A 22,899-nucleotide genomic window follows, 5' to 3' on the forward strand; every position below is an offset into this window, starting at 1 on the left:
CAAAGGGGGGCCCCATGAGCCGGGACAACTATAATGGAACTAGAGATGAACGATAGATAAACGATAGAGAACTAGGAGAGCTAGGGACGTGGAGGACAGCTAAGCCGCGCTCCACAGTTCCAACGACCGACACGGCGGTAAGAAGGAACTGAGGAGCGGGCGGGCCGGCAGGGGTATATATAGAGCGCCATGGCGGCGCCACTCTAGGGGGCGACCTGCCGGCCCACTGGAGTTGCTAGGGTAAAAAAGTTTCCGACGAACGTGCACGCACGGCGCGCACACCTACCTGGAATGGATGTGAGCAATCACTCGAAGAAGAACCTAGTGTTGCAGCAGTTGCTGTTTGCCTACAGGGCTGTACCACATCCCAGTTTAGGGTTTTCACCATTTGAACTTGTGTATGGTCACGAGGTTAAGGGGCCATTACAGTTGGTGAAGCAGCAATGGGAGGGGTTTACGCCTTCTCCAGGAACTAACATTCTGGACTTTGTAAGCCACCTACAAAGCACCCTCCGACACTCTTTAGCCCTTGATAGAGAGAACCTAAAGGATGCTCAGAAAGAGCAAAAGGCCTGGTATGACAGACATGCCAGAGAACGTTCTTTCAGGGTAGGAGACCAGGTTATGGTCTTGAAGGCGCAACAGGCCCATAAGATGGAAGCATCATGGGAAGGGCCATTCACGGTCCAAGAGCGCCTGGGAACTGTAAACTACTTCATAGCATTTCCCAATTCCTCACTAAAGCCTAAAGTGTACCATGTTAATTCTCTCAAGCCTTTCTATTCCAGAGATTTACAGGTTTGTCAGTTTACAGTCCAGGGAGATGATGCTGAGTGGCCTGACGGTGTCTACTACGACGGGAAAAAAGACGGTGGCGTGGAAGAGGTGAACCTCTCAACCACCCTGGAACGTCTGCAGCGGCAACAAATTAAGGAGCTGTGCACTAGCTTCGCCCCATTGTTCTCAGCCACCCCAGGACGGACTGAACGGGCATACCACTCCATTGATACAGGTAATGCTCACCCAATCAGAACCCCACCCTACCGGGTGTCTCCTCATGCTCAAGCTGCTATAGAACGGGAGATCCAGAACATGCTACAGATGGGTATAATCCGCTCATCTACCAGTGCATGGGCATCTCCAGTGGTTCTGGTACCCAATCCAGATGGGGAAATACGCTTTTGCGTGGACTACCGTAAGCTAAATGCGGTAACTCGTCCGGACAACTATCCAATGCCACGCACCGATGAGCTGTTGGAGAAGTTGGGACGTGCCCAGTTCATCTCTACAATAGACTTAACCAAGGGGTACTGGCAAGTACCGCTAGATGAACCTGCCAAGGAGAGGTCAGCATTCGTCACCCATGCGGGGGTGTATGAATTCAATGTCCTTCCTTTCGGCCTTCGAAATGCACCCGCCACCTTCCAGAGGCTGGTAGATGGTCTATTAGCTGGACTGGGAGAATTTGCAGTTGCCTACCTCGATGATGTGGCCATTTTTTCAGACTCCTGGCCCGAACACCTACTCCACCTGGAAAAGGTCTTTGAGCGCATCAGGCAGGCAGGACTAACTGTTAAGGCCAAAAAGTGTCAAATAGGCCAAAACAGAGTGACTTACCTGGGGCACCAGGTGGGTCGAGGAACCATAAACCCCCTACAGGCCAAAGTGGATGCTATCCAAAAGTGGCCTGTCCCAAGGTCAAAGAAACAGGTCCAATCCATCTTAGGCTTGGCCGGATACTACCGGCGATTTGTACCACACTACAGCCAAATCGCTGCCCCATTGACCGACCTGACCAAAAAGACCCAGCCAAATGCCGTTAAGTGGACTGATGAGTGTCAAAAGGCCTTTACCCAGCTTAAGGCGATGCTCATGTCTGACCCTGTGCTCAGGGCCCCGGACTTTGACAAGCCATTCCTAGTAACCACAGATGCATCTGAGCGTGGTATAGGAGCAGTGCTCATGCAGGAAGCAACAGATCACAACTTCCATCCTGTCGTGTTTCTCAGCAAGAAACTGTCTGAGAGGGAAAGTCACTGGTCAGTCAGTGAAAAGGAATGCTATGCCATTGTGTACGCCCTGGAAAAGCTACGCCCATATGTTTGGGGACGGCGATTCAAACTACAAACTGACCATGCTGCACTAAAGTGGCTTCATACTGCCAAGGGGAACAACAAGAAACTTCTTCGTTGGAGTTTAGCTCTCCAAGATTTTGATTTTGAAATTCAACACATCACAGGAGCTTCTAACAAAGTTGCTGATGCACTCTCCCGTGAGAGTTTCCCAGAATCCAGTAGTTAAAAAGTGTTCTTAAAATGTAGAAGTCTGTTAATTATATACTTAGGGGTATATGTAAAGGTGCATGTGTTGTATTAATCTGTTTATTTTCAAGTTCTAGAAGGAAATCGCCGCCAGTGAGCTTCCCCACTGTCTGCAATTTGGGGGGCGTGTCATAAACAGATAGCTAAGGGTTAATGTCTCTTTCACCTAAAGCACCTGACCAGAGGACCAATCAGGAAACCGGATTTTTCAACTTTGGGTGGAGGGAATTGTGTGTCTGAGGTCTTTGTTTTCTGGCTGCCTGCTTTCTCTGAGCTTTGGAGAAGTAGTTCTACTTTCTAATCTTCTGTTTCTAAGTGTAAGGACAAAGAGATCAGATAGTAAGTTATATGGTTTCTTTTCTTTGGTATTTGCATGAATATAAGTGCTGGAGTGCTTTGATTTGTATTCTTTTTGAATAAGGCTGTTTATTCAATATTCTTTTAAGAAATTGCCCTGTATTGTGTCATCTTAATACAGAGAGACTATTTGTATGTATTTTTTCTTTCTTTTTTTTATATAAAGCTTTCTTTTAAGACCTGTTGGAGTTTTTCTTTACTTCAGGGAAATTGAGTCTGTACTCACCAGGGAATTGGTGGGAGGAAGAAATCAGGGGAGATCTGTGTGTGTTGAAGTGGCTAGCCTGATTTTGCATTCCCTCTGGGGGAATAGGAAAGTCCTTTTTGTTTCCAGGATTGGGAACGGAGAGGGTAGTTTCACAGAGCTTGTGTCTGTGTATCTCTCCAGGAGCACCTGGAGGGGGGAAGGGAAAAAGGATTATTTCCCTTTGTTGTGAGACTCAAGGGATTTGGGTCTTGGGGTCCCCAGGGAAGGTTTTTCAGGAGGACCAGAGTGCCCCAAAACACTCTAATTTTTTGGGTGGTGGCAGCAAGTACCAGGTCCAAGCTGGTAACTAAGCTTGGAGGTTTTCATGCTAACCCCCATATTTTGGACGCTAAGGTCCAAATCTGGGAATAAAGTTATGACAGCCACACTATAGCAGACCTTAAGATGGCCATCCTGCAGCAAAAAAACTTCAGGACCAGACTTCAAAGAGAAACTGCTGAGCTTCAGTTCATTTCCAAATTTGACACCATCAGCTCAGGATTGAACAAAGACTGTGAATGGCTTGCCAATTACAGAACCAGTTTCTCCTCTCTTGGTTTTCACACCTCAACTGCTAGAACAGGGCCTCATCCTCCCTGATTGAACTGACCTCGTTATCTCTAGCTTGCTTGCTAGCATATATATACCTGCCCCTGGAAATTCCCACTACATGCATCTGAGGAAGTGGGTATTCACCCACGAAAGCTCATGCTCCAAAACGTTTGTTAGTCTATAAGGTGCCACAGGATTCTTTGCTGCTTTTACAGATCCAGACTAACACAGCTACCCCTCTGATACTTGATACCATGGCCATATATTTTGTGAACAGCCAAGGAGTTGCAGATGGAAGCACCCCCCATGAACTGGTACGGTGAGTGCTTCACTACAAATCTGCAGAACTTTTTGTGACCTTGATATACTGACATATAAAAATAGGTGTCTCCTAAATCAGTTGTGTACCAGTCTCTGTGATCTATTTTTTTGAGATAGTTGTTGAGCTGACGCAGATCTAAAATAAGTCCGAGACCTCTGTTGGCTTTCTGAATTAGGAAATAACAGGAGTAGAAACCCTTCCCTCTTACATTCTGTGAAAACTCCACTACCGCCCCCATCTGAAGGAGACACTGAACCTCCTGGATCAGAAGTTCTTTGTGAGAAGGGTCCCTGAAAAGGAACAGGGAAGGAGGGTGGGAAGGAGGGGTAGAAATTAAATTGGAGGGTTTATCTGACTTCTACAGTGCTCAGTGTTCAACGGTCCATGGTGATAGGGCTTCAGGCACTGAGGAAATGGGAAAGGCAGTTTGGAAACAAAGGAAAAATGGGGTCTGGACTCCTGGTAACTAGTGCAGCATCCTGAAGCCTCCCATCAAAACACATGCTTAAAACCCCCTGGATGTCAAGATGGGGTAGACAGCGATTGAAAGAGGAGGTGGTATAAGCCTATGTCCTAAACTCTTTTTTCTCTGCAGGTCCCGTTGGACAGCCAGAGCATAATAGTGCAGGGGCTGCTGAGGCCTGGAGTGCTTCCTGGAAGGGTCTAGGGTGTACAACTCAAGGGAGCTTAGCATCATTCTGCTCTGAAAAGAGCAAGGATCCCTCAAAGACAAGGTTCTGCACAGTCTGTTGGACCTCCTGAGGGAGCCCAGAGGACTGCGACCAGGAGCTCCTATACATGACCACTTCTGAAGCCATGGACCTGACGACCAAGTCAGCAGCTCCCAGAGCAGCTTGCAGTGATATCCTTGTGACTGATTTTCCCTCATCCTCTAGCGAGGTAAACTCCTGCTTAGCCTTTTCTGGGAGCATGTCTTTAAATTTCAGCATAGAGCCCCATATGAATCATAGAATATCAGGGCTCGAAGGAACCGCAGGAGGTTATCTAGTCCAACTCCCTGCTCAAAGCAGGACCAACTCCAACTAAATCATCCCAGCCAGGGCTTTGTCAAGCCTGACCTTAAAAACCTCTAAGGAAGGAGATTCCACCACCCCCCTAGGGAACCTATTCCAGTGCTTCACCACACTCCTAGTGAAATATTGTTTCCTAATATCCAACCGAGACCTCTCGCACTGCAACTTGAGACCATTGCTCCTTGTTCTGTCATCTGCGACCACTGAGAACAGCGGAGCTCCATCCTCTTTGGAACCCCCTTTCAGGTAGCTGAAAGCAGCTATCAAATCCCCCCCTCACTCTTTTCTTCTGCAGACTAAACAAGCCCAGTTCTCTCAGCCTCTCCTCGTAAGTCATGTGCTCCTTCCCCCTAACCATTTTTGTTGCCCTCCGCTGGACTCTTTCCAATTTTTCCACATCCTTCTTATAGTGTGGGGCCCAAAACTGGACACAGTACTCCAAATGAGGCCTCACCAATGTCAAATAGAGGGGAATGATCACATCCCTCGATCTGCTGGCAATGCCCCGACTTATACAGCCTAAAATTCCGTTAGCCTCCTTGGCAACAAGGGCACAATGTTGACTCATATCCAGCTTCTCATCCACTGTAATGCCTAGGTAGAGTCACACCTGGTGTGGTAAAGTCACACCTGCCCAAAAGTCCATGCTGGTTTGCAATCCTGAGCTACAAACCCCTTCTTCCTCCCCACAGAATAAATTTTCCTATCAAACATGTCTAACTTCTCTGAGTCTTTTGATTTTGGGGTTGCACCCTAAGGCCCCTCCCTTTTCCTCTCAGTGGCAGCAGATACCAGCAGCAACCTGGGGAGAGGGGAGTAGGAGTAAAGAAACTCCGAATCCTGTGATGGGCACATAATACTTGTGCTCAGCCCACCTTGAATAGGGAGTCAGGTGTCTGCCACAGCCCCTTAACTGCACCCATTTTGGCCTTATTGAGAGGCAGGGCCAATCTGGAAAGACCTGCAGTGACTAAAATATCAACCAGGACATGAAAGGATTATTTTATTTCTTCCACATGTATGCCAGACTTAAGGAAACCTCTTTAACAATTCCTGGGGCACCTTCTAGTCATCTGGGGAAGGCAAAAGGCCCCACTCCCCAAGACTGCTTCATCAGAGGAGGAGGAAGAGGAGGCTAGCACTGGCTCTGGATGTTCTTCCTTCCTCTCTTGACCTGCAGGATGCTGTTGAGCTGGCTTTTGGAGTCCCGTACCAGGCTCAGTCCTGGAGTCAGGAACTGTGCTGCCCAGAAAGTAAGAGCTACATGCCTTTCTGAGGTCACTAACTTTGAATACAACCTGGAAACTACAGAAAAGCTCCATGGATTCTAAAAAGGCCACTAGAAAGGCATAATCCCCCTGTGACCTCCTGCCAACCATTCAATGATACTCCAGTGACAGGGTGGAAACGTCTGGAGCAAGAGTGGCTCTGAGGATGAGAAATGTAGGCCCCAACCTCCAATTCAAAAGATGACGACTCTTTCTGCTGACCATGGAGAAGCAGTTCCAGATGGTGCCAGCCATCAGTGCCAAGCTGGAGAAGCCCAGAGATAAGTGAGCATCATGGGTTTTCCCTTTGACGGTACTGAAGGGTGAGTCATCAGAGTACATGAAACTGGCATGGTACCAAGTGTTGCAGAAATCATATCCGTTCTCCCATGTCCACCAGCCCCAATAACACCAGTTCTTGTACTGACAGTGATAATGGCACCGACAAGGTCAGATGGACCCTGGTAGATGCATATGCCTCTGGCATGCTTTGTACCAAGATAGTGTCGGTACGGTGCAGTGCTCCTCTAGACTCGATGGACTCTGCGTAGGCTAAGGCACACTGACACCAAGGCACATGGTGACCAGTCTGGCTCAGATGAAGGTCTCGAAGCCATGCCCGTGAGTAGAAATTTTAGCCTGACTTCACAAACTTTATTTTTGCGAGGCTTAAAGTCCCTACAAATTTGGCAACGCTCTCTCCAATCTGAGTCTCCCCATAGCACCTCAAGCCTTATTGCCAGAAACACAGGGCTCGAAGCTCAGTGACAGAGGCATCCTTCGGCACTGGGAGTCAACCGAAACTTGGAACAATTCTAACTAAATACAATAACCTTAGTAACAAACTATTTACAATACAAGAGAGCCCAGTCCACTGAAAGAACTTGCAAATACGTGAAGAGCTGTTCCAGAAACCCCAGCAGCGGTAAGAAGAAACTGAGGGGGCTCAAGGTCAGCCAGGTCCTTTATACCAACTCCAGTGGCACTTGGCAGAAGAGGGTGCATGCGCTGCCCTGATGGGTACCATTGATGGGGAAGTTTCCAGTGCCTGCGCATGGGATGCGTGCACACCAAAGCGGATCACACATGTGCAGTCACTCAAAGAAGAGCAAATCGTGGTGTTCACACACACACACACACACACACACACACACACACACACACACACACACACACACACACACACACTCAAAGCAGAGAGAACAAAACCAATCGATTCAAATCCTCTCATAAGCCAGGAGCATACAGCACATTGATTTTATAAAAACAAACCAACCAACCAACCACGCAGCACTGGGGACAGAGCTCTCATTCAGACCGCTGAAGTAAAATAAAAGCTATGGGAACAGTGAATTAATTCATATTGTTTAAAAAAGTACACAAGGCTGATATAGGGAAGTCATTTTGTTAAAACCGCTGGGGGATGGGTCAGAGAAGATTAAAAATCAAATTCCTGGGCTTTGGCTGTTGTAATAAAACTGAAGTCTTAGCACCTTAAAAATCTGTAATTTGCTCATGAAAGCAGTTGCCAGAATTCTTCAGGAGAGGGGTCCAGAAATGGGAGACGGTGTCTACACTTCTTTTGCAATTGAAAAGGGCAAGGAGAGGTTGTTTCCATCATATATACATTTATAAAATCTATCTGGAAAGGGCACTATCCTACTGTGGTCCGACATACTTCAGCCTGTGAACATGTGCCATGGAGCGGCCAGTTTTACTTTTGTAGTTTGACATCTCCCCTTTCAAAGATTCCTGCTGTCGAGGGCAAACAAAGAAAACACCACCCCTCTCTTGCTGGACATGGTTTACTTGAATGGGCTAAAGTTAGTGGTGAGGACTGGAATACTAATGAGGTTGCCAGTGCCAGATGTAACACTGGTGCTGAGATTGTTAATCATGTCACCCATCAGCTCCTCCAGTTATCAGTCCAAATATCCACATGGTAAAGAGGCCAGAGAGAGAATTTTCTGAACTGTGGCTTCATTACTGTGCTTGGCTGCATTTCAGAGCAGAGGAAAATAAAATGACATGTACAATATACAAAATCCATGGGAAGAAACATACTTGTCTTGAAGACACAGGCAGTGTTAGAAGTAGGAGTCTGCAGAGGCAAGCAGGCATTGGAGATCACAATGCAGCTGTAAAAGCAGCAAAGAGTCCTGTGGCACCTTATAGGCTAACAGACGTATTGCAGCATGAGCTTTCGTGGGTGAATACCCACTTCGTCGGATGCTGTTGTTTCTAAGGGCAAGAGAAATTATGTTGTTAAAGCTATGCAAAGGGTCATTACAGACAAAGGAAGTGCCACTATTGTGGCTCTTAGAACTGTTTAACAGTTGGGATAAGAATCTTCAATGGACAAACTTGAGACTCCCCTGGAGTTTCTTTCAGAATGAATGTGCACTAATAGTGACCAAGTACCCTGTTGGAAACAGGCTCTGCAGCTCTAATGAGATGCTGCCCCCTTGCCTCAGTGATTACAAAACAACTGGATAGATGCTCCTGGCCTCTCCTGCTCTTGCACATGAAAACACTGATGAAAAAAGACGGTTACTCACCTTTGTAACTGTTGTTCTTCGAGATGTGTTGCCCATATCCATTCCAGTTAGGTGTGCGTGCGCCGCGTGCACGTTCATCGGAAACTTTTTACCCTAGCAACTCCAGTGGGCCGGCAGGTCGCCCCCTAGAGTGGCGCCGCCATGGCGATTGATATATACCCCTGCCAGCCCACCCGCTCCTCAGTTCCTTCTTGCCGGCTACTCCAACAGTGGGGAAGGAGGGCGGGTGTGGAATGGATATGAGCAACACATCTCGAAGAACAACAGTTACAAAGGTGAGTAACCGTCTTTTCTTCTTCGAGTGATTGCTCATATCCATTCCAGTTAGGTGAATCCCAAGCCTTACCTAGGCGGTGGGGTCGGAGTGAGAAGTTGCGGCATGGAGCACTGCAGAGCCGAAGGCCGCGTCATCTCTGGACTGCTGAACCAGGGCGTAGAGTGGGAAGCAAAGGTGTGGACCGATGACCAGGTCGCTGCCCGACAGATCTCTTGGATGGGCACGCGGGCGAGGAAAGCCAGAGACGACGCCTGCGCCCTGGTGGAGTGCGCAGTCACACGGCCCGTACGGACGTGAGCCAAGTCATAGCAGGTCCTGATACAGGACGTTACCCACGAGGATAACCTCTGCGAGGAAATGGGAAGCCCCTTAATTCGGTCCGCTACTGCCACAAAAAGCTGGGGGGATTTGCGGAACGGTTGGTTCTGTCCACATAAAACGCGAGAGCCCGACGGACATCAAGCGAGTGGAGTTGTTGCTGCGTGACGAATGAGGCTTCGGGGAAAAAACGGGGAGGAAGATCTCCTGGTTGACGTGAAAGGCTGAGACCACCTTGGGGAGAAAGGCAGGGTGCAGTCTCGGCTGTACCTTATCTTTATGGAAGACCGTATACAGGGGATCTACCGTGAGGGCCCGGAGTTCCAACACCCGCCTAGCTGAGGTGATGGCCACTAGAAAGGCAGTCTTCCAGGAAAGATAGAGCAGGGAACAAGTCGCTAACGGCTCAAAAGGAGGCCCCATGAGCCGAGCCAGAACCAGGTTGAGATCCCAGGTAGGGGCAGGGGGTCGGACGTTGGGGTAAAGACGTTCTAGTCCCTTCAGGAATCTAGTCACCGTCGGGTGAGAGAAAACCAAGCGACCATCCCCACCCGGATGAAAGGTGGAGATAGCTGCCAGGTAAACCCGAAGGGACGATATCGCCAGGCCCTGTTGCTTGATGGACCAGATGTACTCCAAAATATTGGCGACCGAAACCTCCATAGGGAGGAAACCCCTCTCTGTGCACCAACACGAGAAATGCTTCCACTTGGCCGAGTACGTCGCTCTGGTGGAAGGCTTCCTGCTGCCCAGGAGTACTTCATGTACCAGGGTAGAGCAGCGTAATTCGGATCTGGTCAGCCACGCAGGAGCCAAGCCGCAAGGTGCAGCGACTGGAGGTCTGGGTGACAGAATCTGCCGTGGTCCTGAGTGATCAGGTCCGGGTGAAGGGGCAGGAGGACTGGGTTGGCTATGGCCAGGTCCAGCAACATGGGGTACCTATGTTGCCTGGGCCACGCTGGAGCTATCATAATCACGCAGGCTCCGTCCCTGCACACCTTCAGAAGGACCTTGTGGACCAATGGGAACGGAGGGAACGTGTAGAACAAGTGGGTCGTCCACGGGATAAGGAAGGCGTCCGGTACCGACCCGGGTTCCCGGCCCTGAAAAGAGCAGAACGCCTGGCATTTCCTGTTCCCCCTGGACGCGAAGAGGTCCACGCGGGGACAACCCCACCTCTGGAAGAGTGAGAGGGCGACGTCCGGGCGAAGGGACCACTCGTGTGAGAGGAAGGATCTGCTCAGGCGGTCCGCCAGCGTGTTCCGTACTCCGGGGAGGAAGGAAGCCGTGAGGTGAATGGACTGGGTTATACAAAAGTCCCAGAGCTGCATCGCCTCCTGACATAGGGGAGAGGACCTCGTGCCGCTCTGCTTGTTGGTATAGTACATGGTCGTCGTGTTGTCGGTGAACACCGTGACACAACGACCTCGAAGCTGATGGGAGAACACTTGATAAGCAAGACGGACCACTCTCAACTCCCGTATGTTGATGTGGAGATCCACTTCCTGAGGGGACCACAGGCCCTGCGTCCTCAGGGTTCCGAGGTGGGCCCCCCAGCCCAGATCTGAGGCATCCGTTGTTAGGGACACCTGAGGGTTGGGGCGGATGAAACGGGAGCCCTGCACACATGACGGACTGGTCTAGCCACCACCGGAGGGAATCCAATACCCCCTGGGGGATGGTGACAACTGTGTCCAGCAAATGTCTGGTCGGCTGGTACTGCGCGATGAGCCAAGATTGGAGGGGCCTCATGCGGAGCCGTGCATAACCTGTCACAAATGTGCAGGCCGCCATGTGGCCTAAGAGGGTTAGGCATGTCCTTATAGAGGTCAGGGGGGCCGCCTGCAAGCGCTGAATGATGGTCGACAGCGACTGGAACCTGGGCGATGGCAGAAGGGCTCTGGCCAAGGTGGAGTCCAGAACATCCCCGATGAACTCTATCCTCTGCGTGGGGAGCAGAGTGGACTTGTCCACGTTGATAATGAGGCCCAAGGTAGTAAAGAGGGCGCTGATTCTGCGGACGTGGTTGCGGACCTGCAGTTCTGATGTGCCCGGAATCAGCCAATCGTCGAGGTAAGGGAACACGTGAATGCGAATGCGACTGCGCCGAAGATATGCGATGATGACAGCCATGCATTTGATGAATACCCTCGGGGCTGTGGAGAGGCCAAACGGGAGGACCGCAAATTGGTAATGATGGCGGTCGACCACGAACAGAAGGAAATGTCTGTGTTGTGGCAATATGGCGATATGAAAGTAAGCATCCTGCACGTCGAGGGCGGCGTACCAGTCTCCAGGATCCAGAGATGGGATAATGGTCCCCAGGGATACCATGCGGAACTTCAACTTCACCATATGTTTGTTGAGTTCCCGCAGGTCGAGGATAGGTCTGAGGCCTCCCTTGGCCTTGGGGATCAGGAAGGAGCGGGAATAAAACCCCTTGCCCTTCACGTTCTCCGGAACCACCTCTATGGCTCCTTTGTCAAGGAGCGTCTGCACCTCCTGGCGGAGGAATTGCTCGTGAGAGGGGTCCCTGAAGAGGGACGAGGGTGGGAGGCGGGAGGGAGGGAAAGATGTAAACTGCAGATGGTATCCCGTCTGCACAGTGCGTAAGACCCAGCGGTCGGATGTTATTTGGGTCCACGCCTGGAGGAAAAACGAAAGGCGGTTGGAAAACGGGGAAGAAGGATCCGTGGGGGAAACTGGTACCGCACCCTCGGGCGCACCTTCAAAACGAAGGTTTTGGCCCAGGTGGGGCTTTGGAGGAACTATGGTTCTGCCCCCCTTGGTTGCCCGACTGTCTGTGCCTGCCATTCCTGCCACAGCGCATATTGAGGTCCTGCCGCTGGCGGAACTGGGGGTACGGCCGGCGCTGCTGCTGCTGTTGCGGCCGGAAGGGTCTGCCTTGTGTCCCGGGCGTGTGCATCCCAAGGGAGCGCATGATGACCCGATTGTCCTTCAGACTTTTTAGCCTGGGGTCTTTCTTCTCCGAGAACAGGCCCTGACCTTCGAACGGGAGGTCCTGGATGGTATATTGGAGCTCCGGTGGAAGGCCAGAAACCTGAAGCCAGGAGATGCGGCGCATTGTAACCCCTGAGGAGAGGGTACGAGCGGCCGAGTCTGCTGCGTCCAAGGAGGCCTGCAACGAGGTTTTTGCGACCTTCTTGCCCTCGTCAAGAATTGCCGCAAATTCTTGACACGCCTCCTGTGGCAACAGCTCCTTAAACTTATCCGCTGCCACCCAAGAGTTAAAGGCGTAGCGGCTAAGGAGGGCTTGTTGGTTGGAAACCCGAACTGAAGGGCCCCCGCCAACTAGACCTTGCGGCCGAGGAGGCCCATACGCCTGGCCTCCTTGGACTTGGGAGCTGGGGCCTCTTGTCCATGACACTCCCTCTCGTTCACCGACTGCACTACGAGGGAGCACAATGTTGGGTGAACATGGAGGTACTCATAGCCCCTGGAGGGAGCCATGTACTTACACTCCACGCCTCGTGCAGCAGGGGGGATGGAGGCCGGCGACTGCCATATCATATTGGCGTTGGCCTGGATAGTCCGAATAAAGGGCAGGGCGACCCTGGTGGGAGCATCTGAGGAGAGGATGCTCACCACGGGATCTTCGATCTCGGAGACCTCCTCAGCTTGCAGGTTTAAGTTCTGCGCTACGCACCTGAGGAGGTCCTGGTGTGCCCTGAGGTCGAGTGAGGGAGGGCTGGTGGAAGATGTGCCTGCCACTGCCTCATCGGGAGAGGACGATGAGGAGACCCCTGGCAAGAGAGTGTCCATGGCGGGGTCTGTCTGAGCCGGCACCTCTGACTCCGGAGGGAGCTCAGGGTCCTGCTGTTTGGACCTGTCCTCCCCGTCCGGAGAGGGAGGGGGGCGAGACAGTGATGCCTCCGGCGCTCTGTGCTCAGCCGTCGCAGGCCGAGGAGGAAGTTGCTGGGGGCCCTGGGCTTGGTGGTACACCCAGGGTGTCCAGAACCCCCACTGCTGCGGTCCCTGGTCCTGCGGAGGAGGGTCCTGAAAAAGGGCCACGTGCCTATCTGTGTCCAGCGCATAAACACTGTCTGCCAGTGACGACACAGACGGCTGTCTGGAAGGCCATGGAGGGGCCTAACGCGGCTGGTAGGGATCCCTTAGTCCTGACGCCGAAGATGTTCTCGGTGCCGGGGACCGGTACTGGGAATCATACCGGTGCCGGGATCGGGACTGGGGCCTGCCTTTGACTCGGTGCCGGGATCGGGACCGGTACCTGCCTCCGACTCGGTGCCGGGATCGGGACCGGGACCTGCCACCGACACGGTGCCGGGAGGTCGACCGGGATCGGGACCTGCCACCAGCTCAGTGCCGGGAGGTCAACCGGGGAATTGATCGCCGGTGGGAACGGCTTCTAGAGTCCCGGTGCCGGTAGCGGTGACTTGAACCAGACCGGGACTGTTTGGAGGATGATCGGCGCCGCGAGTGCGACCGGTACCGCCGAGGGGAGCGGTACCAGGACTGTGAGCGGCGCCGGGAGCGGAAGCGTCCACGGTGACGGGGCCTCGACAGCGAACATGAGTCCCGAGACGGTGCTCTGATCGTCGGCTTGCCTCTGGACACAACCCGCACCGGGGGTACCGGGGGTGGAGGCTGAGTTGGCTCTGTAAGAGCGATCAGGTCCCGTGCCGAAGCAAAAGTCTCCGGCGTCGATGGGACCAATAGCTCAACCCCAGATCTTATGGGGGAGCTAGGAGGGACCGGACTCGACAGACCCTCCGGGTCCGGATTCGACGGGATCCCTGCTTGTGGTGCCGCGGCCGAGGTAAGTGCCGGGCGATTCACTCGAATCTGCCTGGATGGAGTCGCAGACTTCGAGGGCCTTGCTTCGGGTCCTGGTGCCGGGGAAGGACGGTGCCGGGGTGTCTTTCCGATGCCGGCGCGGTCCGGTGCCGATGTAGAGGCGATGGTCTGCGAAGCTGCCGGATTGAGTGCTGCTTCCATAAGGAGCGTCCTTAATCTCAGGTTCCTCTCCTTTTTTGTCCTAGGCTTAAAAGCTTTGCAAATGCGGCACTTGTCCGAAATGTGCGATTCCCCCAGGCACTTTAGGCACGCGTCGTGGGGATCGCTGGTCAGCATCAGCTTCTTACAGGCCGCGCATTGTTTGAAGCCCGGCGAACCAGGCATGGGCCCGGTGCTGGGTGCCGGGAAGGGCTACGGCCCAAACCTGCTAACAACTATTTACAACTATTTACAATACACCAATTAACTGACTATACTTAACAACTATTTACTACTAACTACAACTATGAACTGTAAAACGAAGGAGAGCTAGGGACGTGGAGGACAGCAATGCCGTGCTCCACGGTTCCAACGACCGACACGGCGGTAAGAAGGAACTGAGGAGCGGGTGGGCCGGCAGGGGTATATATCAAGCGCCATAGCGGCACCACTCTAGGGGGCGACCTGCCGGCCCACTGGAGTTGCTAGGGTAAAAAGTTTCTGACGAACGTGCACGCGCGGCGCGCACACCTAACTGGAATGGATATGAGCAATCACTCGAAGAAGAACTTTGTATTTACAGTTGCTTGACGACCCATAGTCATTTGTCCCAAATACTCATTACATGGCTAATAGTCAGACTACCTCAGTGCAAGAAGGCGCAAGGGGTGGGGGCGTGGAAGAAGGCTCACGGGGGGCTGTGCAAGAGGCTGACATGTAGGTGGACAAGGTTGGGAACACTGGTGGAGGGAGGGACAATACGAAGCTCGGGGAGGAGGATAAGCAGGGAATGGCTGAGTTATGCAGATCTTTGAACGTGATTAAAAGCATCTTAAAATATGGCCTGTTAGAGGATGAGGAATCACTTGACAGTTACGAGTGGAGAGCTATGAAAGAACATTAGTGACTGCTTCTCTGTGGACTGAAGTGGGTCGCGATGTGTTTGTCTGGGAGCCCAGGGAGGAGCGTGACATTTCCAGTACATCTCTCCTTACAGTGGAACCTCCACTGTCTGAGTCAGGGGGGAGTTTGCGAAGTGGAACATTAACTTGAAAGTGCCCGGTGAATATTTGCAAAGGGCTCAGGGCTGAAATATGAGATCAATTCTTTCAGTCTTAAGGACAAGTTCATCAAAACATTCCCAGCGTGGCAAGACACCTCTTTCACCACATCAGACTGAGCGTTTCTCCTGCTGGCTTGGGGGAGCTGGACCTGCAGTAAACTTACTCCCAAATTCTTCACTTTGGTTTATTTACAGTAGTGACAGGGCAGGCCTCAGGCCAGGCCGGAGGAGCTCTCTTAAGTGAGAACCCCACAACACAAAGATGTACATAGACTCATAGAAGATCAGGGTTGGAAGAGACCTCAGGAGGTCATCTAGTCCAATCTCCTGCTCAAAGCAGGACCAACCCCAACTGAATCATCCCAGCCAGGGCTTTCTTCGTGCCCCCACTGGAGCACTGACATTCTGGCTTCCTGTCGCCAGCCTTCACCAAACAGAGGTAAGCGCAGTGTTTCCCCTCTAGAGAGAATGGCCCTCCATCTAGGAAAAGCCTTTTCTCCCAGCTGCAGCTTGTTTCTCATCCCTCCTCCCATTCTCCTACTGGAAGAGCAGTTTTTAGCAGTCATCGGTAGCTTTTAAATGAATGTAGATGTCTCTAATTACCCTGAGGTAACCTCTTTCAGTTCATAGGAAAAGTTACCTTCATTCTAGGCTGATATACCTGCCTTCCACCAACCACTCTGTTAGCAGCCAAGTCTGACTTTGTCACATTACATTCATCAGGATTATAATATAGGAACGGGACCACCTCTATATTAGTTCACACAAATCAATATATAATTGCATAGAAGTACCCATGACTGACATGTGGAAACTCTCTAGAGGATAAGCTGCTCAAAGGGTACCAGGAATCAGTCCGTGCCTCCATCACAGTTCTAGAGACATGAGGGTTCATGACAAAGTCCCATCTAATCCCCCAGAGTTAACTGATGTACAGAAGTCCTGGTACACATGGCTCATCTCAAAACCTTCCTGCCCTAGAAGGCTGTAGGCCAGCAGAGAGGACTTGCTAGAGCCAACCTGTATCAGCATGTAGTGAAAGCAGGGTAGAAATGGAGAAGATTGGCGTTTCCAAGCAGGTATCCCAACATGCGCAGAAAGACCCTCTCAGAACAGCCACAAGCATTGATGTGTGTGTCAGTATTGACAGATTAGGTGCCCCAAATATATTACAAGCCCATATTCCCCAGTGTGGAAGCATTTACTTAGTACAAATATGATACCAAAAGACAAAACAAAAGCAATGTGTATCTTAGAAATCATATCCTAGGCTTCCTCAGCAAATAAGCCCTTTCCCTCAAGTCTGTAAGAGAAAAAGGTCCAGTGCTTGGCCAACCAGTACCGGCTGCCCCAGTCCTGGTGTGCAGGGCCAGCTGAGCTAACTCAGCCACAACCCCACCTCAGGACTATCCCAGTCTCTGTGGGTCAAAATGTGTCCAGTTTCTCCAGCCAACACCTTTACTGCCAACTTTCAGGAATATAACCTCATCTCGGCACATCCTTACAGTTTCCACCTTCACTCATGGGAGGGCCAAGAAACTTGCATCTCTTTCTCTCTGCTTCACTCCAATCAAATGTCACCTTTTTAAAATGTAACTAACACTGGTCTTGCAGCGCAGTCCAACTTCGACACAAAGTGGAATAGGTCTGTGGCCTGCTGAAACGAGACCCATGTGAAGCTGTTGATAAGCTCCACACAAAGTGGTCTTGGATGTCCTTTCTTTCACAGATTACGTCTCTGCCTTTGAATTCATTTATTTACATTAAATGAAAATGGGCCTATCCCCGGCTCTGACAGTCTATCTAGAACTGTACCCGACACAGTGAAATAAGCAGACTCCTTCAGTTATCCCATAAAAATAATATGTTGGCAGCAGTAAAGGTCTAACAAAACGTATCCTCTCCTTCTTCCTGCAGCGGAGTCCTCTCCAGACATCCCTCACTACACATACTCCCCATTCTTCCCACACAAGACAAGCTCAGGAAAAAAGATGAGCCTTGTAGCATGCCCACAAAGTTAACAAGGTCAGGTTATTATGGACCAAGGGAAGAACAAACTTCCAGGGCATGGGGACACCCTGGCAGCAGACCCCACCTCATACTCGTCGTCTGCCACTCTTTATACTGGCTTCCCATAGAATATCAAGTCAAGTTCAAGGTCCTGGTCCTTCACCCCAAGGTGTCCTAGGGCCTGGGCCCGGCATACCTAAAAGATCACCTGGAGCTCTGGGATGAGTATCATGGTCCACAGCTCCATTTCTTAGTCACAGGGGAATGGTCCATCACAGGGGAACTGCTCAATCTGGCCTAGGGACTCAGCAATGCCCCCCAGACATGCCTGGACTTGTGTTCTACAAGCACATGGGACTATGGGCTGGTCCACACTACAGGGGGGAAATCGATCTTAGATACGCAACTTCAGCTACGTGCATAACGTAGCTGAAGTCGAATATCTAAGATCGGATTACTCACCCGTACACACCGCGCGGGATCGATGTTCGCGGCTCTCCCTGTCAATTCCGGAACTCCATTGGGGTTGATGGAGTTCCGGAATCGATATAAGCGCGCTCGGGGATCGATATATCGCGTCTAGATTAGACGCGATACATCGATCCCTGAGCTATCGATTTTAACCCGCCGATACGGCGGGTAGTCTGGACATAGCCTGAGGGTATAAAACAGAACACAGGGGCTCCATGCTTGGTTTTTCTTCTGCCACTCCCATGCTGCAAGCAATCAAGACACTCAGAAGAAGACTGAAGACTCCAACAGATTACTGATATAAATAGGCATCACAGAAACCTGGTGGACTGAGGACAATCAATGGGACACAATCATTCCGGGGTACAAAATATATCGGAAGGGCAGAACAGGTCGTGCAGGGGGAGGACTGGCACTATATGTGAAAGAAAATGTAGATTCAAATGAAGTAAAAATCTTAAGCGAATCCACATATTCCATAGAATCTCTATGGATAGAAATTTCATGCTACAATAAAAATATAACATTAGGGATCTATTATCGACCACCTGACCAGGACAGTAATAGTGATGATGAAATGCTAAGGGAAATTAGAGAGGCTATCAAAATTAAGAGCCCAATAAGAGTGGGGGATTTCAATTATCCCCATACTGACTGGGAACATTTCACTTCAGGACAAAATGCGGGGATAAAATTTCTCGATACTTTAAATGACTGCTTCATGGAGCAGCTGGTACGAGAATCCACAAGGGGAGAGGCAACTCTAGATTTAATCCTGAGTGGAGCGCAGGAGCTGGTCCAAGAGGTAATTATAGCAGAACCGCTTGGAAATAGTGATCATAATACAATAGCATTCAACATCCCTGTGTGGGGAAGAACACCTCAACAGCCCAACACTGTGGCACTTAATTTCAAAAGAGGGAACTATACAAAAATGAGAGGGTTAGTTAAACAAAAGTTAAAAGGTACAGTGACTAAAGTGAAATCCCTGCAAGCTGCACGGGCCCTTTTTAAAGACTCCATAATAGAGGCCCAACTTCAATGTATACCCCAAATTAAGAAACACAGTAAAAGAACTAAAAAAGAGCCACCATGGCTTAACAACCATGTACAAGAAGCAGTGAGAGATAAAAAGACTTCCTTTAAAAAGTGGAAGTTAAATCCTAGTGAGGTAAATAGAAAGGAGCATAAACACTGCCAGCTTAAGTGCAAGAGTGTAATAAGAAAAGCCAAAGAGGAGTTTGAAGAACGGCTAGCCAAAAACTCCAAAGGTAATAACAAAATGTTTTTTAAGTACATCAGAAGCAGGAAGCTTGCTAAACAAGCAGTGGGGCCCCTGGACAATCGAGATACAAAAGGAGCGCCTAAAGACGATAAAATCATTGCGGAGAAACTAAATGGATTTGTTGCTTCAGCCTTCACGGCTGAGGATGTTAGGGAGATTCCCAAACCTGAGCTGGCTTTTGTAGGTGACAAATCTGAGGAACTGTCACAGACTGAAGTGTCACTAGAGGAGGTTTCAGAATTAATTGATAAACTCAACATTAACAAGTCACCGGGACCAGATGGCATTCATCCAAGCATTCTGAAATAACTCAAATGTGAAGTTGTGGAACTATTAACTAAGGTTTGTAACCTGTCTTTAAAATCAGCTTCGGTACCCAATGACTGGATGTTAGCTAATGTAACACCAATATTTAAAAAGGGCTCTAGAGGTGATCCCGGCAATTACAGACCGGTAAATCTAACGTCGGTACCGGGCAAAATAGTCAAAACAATAAAGAATAAAATTGTCAGACATATAGAAAAACATAAACTGTTGAGCAATAGTCAACATGGTTTCTGTAAAGGGAAATCGTGACTTACTAATCTATTAGAGTTCTTTGAAGGGGTCAACAAACATGTGGACAAGCGGGATCCAGTGGACATAGTGTACTTAGATTTCCAGAAAGCCTTTGACAAGGTCCCTCACCAAAGGCTCTTACATAAATTAAGCTGTCATGGGATAAAAGGGAATGTCCTTTCATGGATTGAGAACTGGTAAAAAGACAGGGAACAAAGGATAGGAATTAACAGTAAATTCTCAGAATGGAGAGGGGTAACTAGTGGTGTTCCCCAGGGGTCAGTCCTAGGACCAATCCTATTCAATTTATTCATAAATGATCTGGAGAAAGGGGTAAATAGTGAGGTGGCAAAGTTTGCAGATGATTAAACTACTCAAGATAGTTAAGACCAAAGCAGATTGTGAAGAACTTCAAAAAGATCTCACAAAACTAAGTGATTGGGCAACAAAATGGCAAATGAAATTTAATGTGGACAAATGTAAAGTAATGCACATTGGAAAAAATAACCCCAACTATACATACAATATGATGGGGACTAATTTAGCTACAACGAGTCAGGAGAAAGATCTTGGCGTCATCGTGGATAGTTCTCTGAAGATGTCCACGCAGTGCGCAGAGATGGTCAAAAAAGCAAACAGGATGTTAGGAATCATTAAAAAGGGGATAGAGAATAAGACAGAGAATATCTTCTTGCCCTTATATAAATTCATGGAATGCCCACATCTCGAATACTGTGTACAGATGTGGTCTCCTCACCTCAAAGAAGATATTCTAGCAATAGAAAAAGTTCAGAAAAGGGCAACTAAAATGATTAGGGGCTTGGAGAGGGTCCCATACCAGGAAAGATTAAAGAGGCTAGGCCTCTTCAGTTTGGAAAAGAGGAGACTATGGGGGATATGATAGAGGTATATAAAATCATGAGTGATGTAGAGAAAGTGGATAAGGAAAAGTTATTTACTTGTTCCCATAATACAAGAACGAGGGGCCACCAAATGAAATTAATAGGTAGTAGGTTTAAAACAAATAAAAGGAAGTTCTTCTTCACACAGCGCACAGTCAACTTGTGGAACTCCTTGCCTGAGGAGGTTGTGAAGGCTAGGACAATAACAGTGTTTAAAAGGGAACTAGATAAATTCATGGTGGCTAAGTCCATAAATGGCTATTAGCCAGGATGGGTAAGGAATGGTGTCCCCTGCCTCTGTTCATCAGAGGATGGAGATGGATGGCAGGAGACAGATCACTTGATCATTGCCTGTTAGCTTCACTCCCTCTGGGGCACCTGGCATTGGCCACTGTCGGTAGACAGATACTGGGCTAGATGGACCTTTGGTCTGACCTGGTACGGCCGTTCTTATGTTCTTATGTTAACAGAGGAGGCTGGACCAGGTTCAAGGGACAAATCTGTATATTAAGGACTGTACTGTCCAGTGGGATGAGAAAAACTGCTTAATCTAGATGTTGCCCAGTCTAATAGGGTTCAGAGTTTAGACTGCGTGGTTGTATTTTATTTTATTTTGGCAACTAACTCTGACTTTTTGCCTATCATGTATAATTACTTAAAATCTATCTTTTGTAGTCAATAAATGTGTTTAACTGTTTATCTTTACCAGTGAGTTTGAAGGAAGTGTGCGGCAAAACTGCTCAGGTTTGCAAAGGCTGGTGTACATTCATTTTCCATTGATGAAGTGGTGAACCAATTAATAAATCTGCACTGCTTGTCTTGAGCAGCGCAAGACAGCATATCCCTGATGTACAGTGCTGGGAGCTGGGGGGATTTGGCTGGTGCCTTTCTCTGTGTGATTCATGACCAGCTCTGGGAGCATTAATGCAATGTAGCTGGGTGTGGGGCTTCCCATGCTGTTGTGCTGAGTGATCACAGCGCCGGGAGGAGGGTGCTGCTGGTCACTAACAAGGCATTGTGAGAGACAGCTCAGGATGGAGACAGTTAAGGGGGTACAACAGTCTCACAGTCCCAGGCTGCACCCCAGGAATCCCATCACAACCAGGACTCATAGACTCATAGACTCTAGGACTGGAAGGGACCTCAAGAGGTCATCGAGTCCAGTCCCCTGCCCTCATGGCAGGACCAAATACTGTCTAAACCATCCCTGATAGACATTTATCTAACCTACTCTTAAATATCTCCAGCGATGGAGATTCCACAACTTCCCTAGGCAATCTATTCCAGTGTTTAACTACCCTGACAGTTAGGAACTTTTTCCTAATGTCCAACCTAAATCTCCCTTGCTGCAATTTGAGCCAATTGCTTCTTGTTCTACCATTGGAGGCTAAGGTCAACAAGTTTTCTCCCTCCTCCTGATGACACCCTTTTAGATACCTGAAAACTGCTATCATGTCCCCTCTCAGTCTTCTCTTTTCCAAACTAAACAAACCCAATTCCTTCAGCCTTCCTTCATAGGTCACGTTCTCAAGACCTTTAATCATTCTTGTTGCTCTTCTCTGGACCCTCTCCAATTTCTCCACATCTTTCTTGAAATGCGGTGCCCAGAATTGGACACAGTACTCCAGTTGAGGCCTAACAAGCACAGAGTAAAGCGGAAGAATGACTTCTTGTGTCTTGTTTACAACACACCTGTTAATGCATCCCAGAATCACGTTTGCTTTTTTTGCAACAGTATCACACTGTTGACTCATATTAAGCTTGTGGTCTACTATGACCCCTAGATCTCTTTCTGCCATACTCCTTCCTAGACAGTCTCTTCCCATTCTGTATGTGTGAAACTGATTGTTCCTTCCTAAGTGGAGCACTTTGCATTTATCTTTATTGAACTTCATCCTGTTTACCTCAGACCATTTCTCCAATTTGTCCAGATCATTTTGAATTTTGACCCTGTCCTCCAAAGCAGTTGCAATCCCTCCCAGTTTGGTATCATCCGCAAACTTAATAAGCGTACTTTCTATGCCAACATCTAAATCGTTGATGAAGATATTGAACAGAGCCGGTCCCGAAACAGAGCCCTGCGGAACCCCACTTGTTATACATTTCCAGCAGGATTGGGAGCCATTAATAACTACTCTCTGAGTACGGTTATCCAGCCAGTTATGCACCCACCTTATAGTAGTCCCATCTAAATTGTACTTTCCTAGTTTATCTATAAGAATATAATGCGAGACCGTATCAAATGCCTTACTAAAGTCTAGGTATATCACATCCACTTCTTCTCTCTTATCCACAAGGCTCGTTATCCTATCAAAGAACGCTATTAGATTAGTTTGACACAATTTGTTCTTTACAAATCCATGCTGGCTATTCCCTATCACC

The 22,899-nt window shown here is 49.3% G+C and overlaps 1 protein-coding gene across 1 annotated transcript in view; it reads right to left on the minus strand.

Moving 5' to 3' along the window:
* SHANK3 (SH3 and multiple ankyrin repeat domains 3) overlaps nt 1-22,899 on the minus strand; it is a 727,758-nt gene that overhangs the window by 411,142 nt on the left and 293,717 nt on the right. The window contains exon 11 of the mRNA XM_030541199.1: nt 16,832-16,850. Within this exon, the coding sequence (XP_030397059.1) occupies nt 16,832-16,850 (19 nt within the window). The remainder of the gene's footprint in view (nt 1-16,831; nt 16,851-22,899) is intronic.

This window comes from Gopherus evgoodei, chromosome 1, assembly GCF_007399415.2.
Source record: "Gopherus evgoodei ecotype Sinaloan lineage chromosome 1, rGopEvg1_v1.p, whole genome shotgun sequence".
In the NCBI taxonomy this organism is placed as follows: domain Eukaryota; kingdom Metazoa; phylum Chordata; order Testudines; family Testudinidae; genus Gopherus; species Gopherus evgoodei.